Here is a 5109-nt window from a genome sequence, read left to right on the forward strand (position 1 = left end):
AAGCAGCGATAGGAACAAGATCTACCAGACCAGGGCCATGCCGCCTGGAAAACCCACAACAACCAGCATTGAAAGTGATGCTGTTTTGGGGGAGGGGGGAATCTACCCTGAAACAGCATCACTTTCAATGTTGTTTAAACTAGGGAGCCCAGATTCTCCCTTTAAAATGGATTTAAAAGGAGAATCTGGGCTCTCTAGGAGAATCTGGGCTCCCTAGTTTAAACAGTATTTAAACTGATGCTGTTTTGGGGTAGATTCTCCTTTTAAGGGGGATTTAAAAGGAGAATCTGGGCTCCCCAGTTTAAACAACATTGAAAATTATGCTGTTCCAGGGTAGATCCCCCCCCCTCAAGCAGCATCTCCTTCAATGTTGTTTGAACTAGGGAGCCCAGAGTCTCCCTTTAAGGTGGATTTAAAAGGAGAATCCAGGCTCTCTAATCTAAACAATATTAAAAGTGATGCTATTTCAGGGGGTATTCCCCCCCTTCAAAAAATAGCATTACTTTCAATGTTTAAACCAGGGAGCCCTGAGTGTGTTCAGATTTGTGTGTTGGAGCATGTTCTATAATGTGATGGTGACTTAGAGATGACCTGGTGCAAAAAATTTTGTTTGGTTGTGGTAAGAGATGGTGGCCACTCATATCCCCCCCCCCCCCCCGCAATAACTCAGAAGTTTTGCTAATGGCTCCGATGCTTTTCCTAGCGAAGATTCTATAAAAGTTTCTAATTTGTTCAGTCTGGGAGTGACGCTTTTCCAGGGAGGAGACTCTGCCCACTTACAAATCCACCTGGGGACTTCAAAACCCACCAGAGATTTTGTCCAAACCAGGGAAAGGGGCGGCGGGGGCCTGCAGTGCACTGACTTTAAAAAATAAGATTGTCTAAACTGGTCAAAGGATAAGGGTGCTGACCAAAGGGCGGCAGCTCAAAGATTTAGCCACTCTTGGGACAGTGAAAATGGAAAAGAGCACGCAACGCAGCCGGTTAGAAATTATTCAGACAATCAATAGATCATGTCTGGGGACATGTAAAGTGATCGGCATGCTCTCTTTCCCCAGAAACAATAGCAAGCTACCCTCTCCCCAAGCTCTGAGGCGTGGGTTCAAATCCAACATGGCAAAACATTTTCCTCAGTGAAAGCTGACCCAAGCGTCCTCCTCAGCACCAGTGCCGGCAGCCGCGGAAGAACAGCTCCACAAGGCTCAGAAGAGATGAGAAACATTTATTTAGGGGAAAGGAGCTCCCCCTGATCCTTAGAACTGTTGGAAAAATAGATGTCTTCCGTCAGGTATAAAAGACTGCCGGTGCCTGGCAGCGGGCCCTGCACTTGGCCCTTTCTCTCCAAGAAATGGAGGTCCTGTTTCAAACCACCCAGTTCAAACCGCGGAGCCCCTTTCCTGAGCACCCCCCGCCAGCCCACTGCGGTCTTCCTTCCTTCCTTCCTCTGGGATGGGTCTTGTTGGGGGTTCCCCTGCGCAGGCGGGGCGTTTCCGGCCGGCAGGCGCACAGTCCTTCCAGTCCCCCGGCCAGACCGGCCCTCCGGCTTCCTGCCCGCGGCTGCCCCGGGCCCCTCCCGGCCGGCCCGAAGTTACTTCCAGGAGAAGAGCGCCTTCCGCTGGGCGCTGGCGCGGGGGGCGTGGGCCTTCCTGCGGGCGCTGCTGCGGCCGAAGAGGATGTGCTTGAAGGCCCTGCGGAAGTCCTGGTTGAAGACGGTGTAGATGACCGGGTTGAGGGAGCTGTTGCAGTAGCCGATCCAGAAGAAGAACTTGAAGAGCGGCTCGGGCACGCGGCAGGCCTGGCGGCAGATCCCGTACAGGCTGTAGCTGAAGAAGAACGGGAACCAGCACAGCACGAACGCGCCCATCACCACGGCCAGCACGAAGGTGAAGCGCTTCTCGCGCGCCTGGCTCGCCTCCCCCCGCGACGCCGGCCACGGGGAGGACGAGGAGGCGGCGGCGGCGGCCCAGGCCGGGGGGCGCCCCGAGGCGGACGCCGAGAAGGAGAAGGTCCAGGGCGGCGGGGAAGCCGAGGCGGAGGGCCGGCGGCGCGGAGGGCTGCCGCGGCCGGGCGCGAGGGGCTCCCGGGCGCCGGGGGGCGGCGTGGTGGGGGCGGCGGCGGGCGGCGGGCGCTGCTTGCGGGAGAGGCTGGCGGGGCGCCGTCGGGCCAGGCGGTAGATGCGCGCGTAGACCAGCAGCATGATGAGGCAGGGCGCGAAGAAGGAGCCGGCGCACGAGGCCAGGATGTACCAGGGCTGGTCGTTGAGGCGGCAGCGCGGCGGCTCGTGGGGCGCGGGCGGCGGCTCGGCCAGGGCGGGCAGCAGCGGCGGCAGCGAGATGGCGGCCGAGAGCAGCCAGACGGCCCCGATGGCCCCCTTGACGCGGCGGGCCGAACGGCCGTGGCCGTACTGCAGGGCGCGCGTGACGGCCCAGTAGCGGTCCAGGCTGATGGCGCACAGGTGCGCGATGGAGGCCGTGCAGCACAGCACGTCGAGCGCCAGGTAGGCGCGGCACCAGGCCGGCCCGAAGCGCCAGGCGCCCTGCAGCTCGTTGGCCAGCGAGAAGGGCATCACCAGCGCCGCCACCAGCACGTCGGCGCACGCCAGCGACACCACGAACAGGTGCTGCGGCGCCCGGAGCGCCCGGCTCCGCCGCACCGCCACCACCACCAGCACGTTGCCCGCCACCGTGAAGGCGATCAGCGCGCCCACCACCGCCGCCAGCGCCGCCGCGCCCCCCGCCGAGTAGCCCCCCCGCACCGACGGCGCCCCCCCGCTGCTGCCATTGCCCTCGCCCGCCGCCGCCGCCGCCGCCGCCGCCTCCATGGCCCGCAGCCTCCCCTCGGGGTGCAGCGGCCGCGTCGCTGGCAGGCAGGTGGCTGGCGAGAGCCCCGCGGCGCTCGGCGTCAGGCGGCGGAGGGAGGGGAGGCGATGCCAGGCGCGCTCGCGGGGGGGGCGGCCGGGGAGCCCGAGGGCAGCCGGAGAGAGAAAGCGGAGCGGCCGCGCCCGCCCGGATCGGGGCCGCCGCCGGGCTCCAGGCCCCTCCCCCGGGGCGTCGGTTTCAGCCGTGACCGGGCTTCTCCGGGCAGCCCTGCCTCTCCCGGGCCTCGTTTCCACAGAGACCCTTTTCAGGCATGACGAGGGAGTCGAGGAGTCCAGGCAGCCGCCAAGTTGGCCACGCAAATCAAAGCAACCTCCTCCCCCCACTAGGGGTGGGGGGGGGAGCGCACCATTAATGTCAATGTGCTCTTGGGTGCCCCCCAGCCCACTTCATGCAAGGGGTGCTAACTCATGGTGAAGATGCTGGCAGACCCACAGTTGGAGGGACTGGTTGTCTCTCTGCAGGGGTCAACACCAGAAGGGGAGCTGGAGGGCCTGGCCTGCTCCCAGGAGTCCCCCTTGGGGGATGTTCTTGGGCCCAGTCACAGCAGAAGAGGCGCCCAAAATTAATGTTTTTTTGTGGAACTGTAGTTTGAGAGAATTCCCAGAGATTTTCCAGCCTTTGTGTCTTTGGTGTTCTAGCAGCTGTTTTAAGAACCTGTCCCAATCAAAAAACCCTTTCATGAGCTTTCAAAGGGTTTGTTTGAAATGCAGCAAATAGCTTGATCCAGTCCCTTCAAGCGCTAAGTGCAAGGAACGATTAATAAGATGGTGATCACCTGCTAAAAAATCGGTTTTAAGTCATGAACTGTGCCTGGTGTTTCTTCCCAACAGTTGCATATGCAAAAAGAGCTTTTGAGCTGAAGCCTGGCTTCATGCAGAGACTCCCCCATTCACATCAGTAGAGAAAGCAGCAACACCTTGCTCTCTAACTAAGCCTGCAACATCCCTACCAGACTGAAATGAGTGGGGAATTTGTTAACCCAGGGATTGCATTGCAACCTCTAACAAAAGCGGGATGGAGGAATACACGGTCTCTTAAGATTTTGTCAGATCACCTCTCTTACTGTTTCCTCTTTTCCTTTACTGGCAGCCTCATAGTCTCCTCCCCTTTATGGCTTTCTTCTCTTCTTCCCACCCATCAGAGAACCTTGCTTTATCTGCCTCCCTTCAGCTTTCCTTTCTTCTCTCCTCTTGGGTGGAGCTCCCTGGAAATACTAATGGTTCAGCCATGCATTTGGGGAGGGTTTCACACCTCCCCATTTTATTCAAAGATTTATGGTGGGTTTTTTAAAGACTTTTTAAACTTTGTAGAAAAACCTAACTTGTCTGTTTACGGACCCAGACTTTGCATTTAAATATCCAAAGATGGAACCATGTTAAGAATTAGATATATTGACTGTTCCTCCACTTTGTGACTTACAAACTGTCTGGGGAAGAGCTTCGTGACCGTGGCAATGTCAGCAGTGATGAACAGATATGCCTTCTTTCACTTCGTGCTGTGTATGCCATTCTAAATCCCTTCATTCTACCCTCTTTAGCTGCTGGTGTTCCCAACGTGTTTAGCTAATTTTACATCATTCATTTGCTTTTAAATTAATGTTGATACTTTATGCACAATTACTGTGCCATTTATTTACCATGCATATGCAAATGATGCATAAATAATATTTTAAAGGCTTTTAGCAAAAAAATGAAGCAGGAAGTAGAAATGGTGCAAAAATTAAAACCCACTGGGTTCTACAGAGGAGAAACAACATTGCGGTGGGTGGGTGTGTGGCTGAGCTGATCCAGCAGGAGTGAGGAGTTCTTCTGCCTTCCTTAGAGGGAGAAGGGGGCAGTGGTGGGCTTCAAATAATTTAACAACCGGTTGCATACAAGCACCATTTTTAACAACCAGTTCTGCCAAAGTGGTGTGAACCTGCTGATTCCCACCACTGGAAGTGGGGCTTGCACGGCCCCAGAAGGGGCACCTTGGTGGCAGGCGGGATCAACATTGAATGTTTTTTGAAAAATAAATATTTCATAAGAATAGACGAATGAACTCAACTGCATGGATGTATGCTAATTAGCTCAGCACTTCAATTTTGAGAGCTTGTAGGCATTTCCAGGAACAATTCTTGATTTCTAGGATGGTTGAGAGCTACATAGAAAGTTGAAAGTTGGATTAGATGTCCAGAATTGGAATTCAAGTGTTCATATCTCACATTTTTCAAAATCAAAGTTCCTCAGCA

General features: G+C 55.9%; 1 protein-coding gene across 1 annotated transcript; it reads right to left on the bottom strand.

Moving 5' to 3' along the window:
• Window positions 1–1443: 1443 nt before the first annotated feature.
• ADRA2C (adrenoceptor alpha 2C) lies at window positions 1444–2930 on the bottom strand. The gene has a single exon (XM_048509972.1). It carries the CDS (start codon window positions 2819–2821, stop codon window positions 1589–1591), a length of 1233 nt encoding a protein of 410 aa, XP_048365929.1. The 5' UTR covers window positions 2822–2930; the 3' UTR covers window positions 1444–1588.
• Between the last annotated feature and the right edge of the window lie 2179 nt (window positions 2931–5109).

Source organism: Sphaerodactylus townsendi, linkage group LG10, assembly GCF_021028975.2.
Source record: "Sphaerodactylus townsendi isolate TG3544 linkage group LG10, MPM_Stown_v2.3, whole genome shotgun sequence".
Lineage (NCBI taxonomy): Eukaryota > Metazoa > Chordata > Lepidosauria > Squamata > Sphaerodactylidae > Sphaerodactylus > Sphaerodactylus townsendi.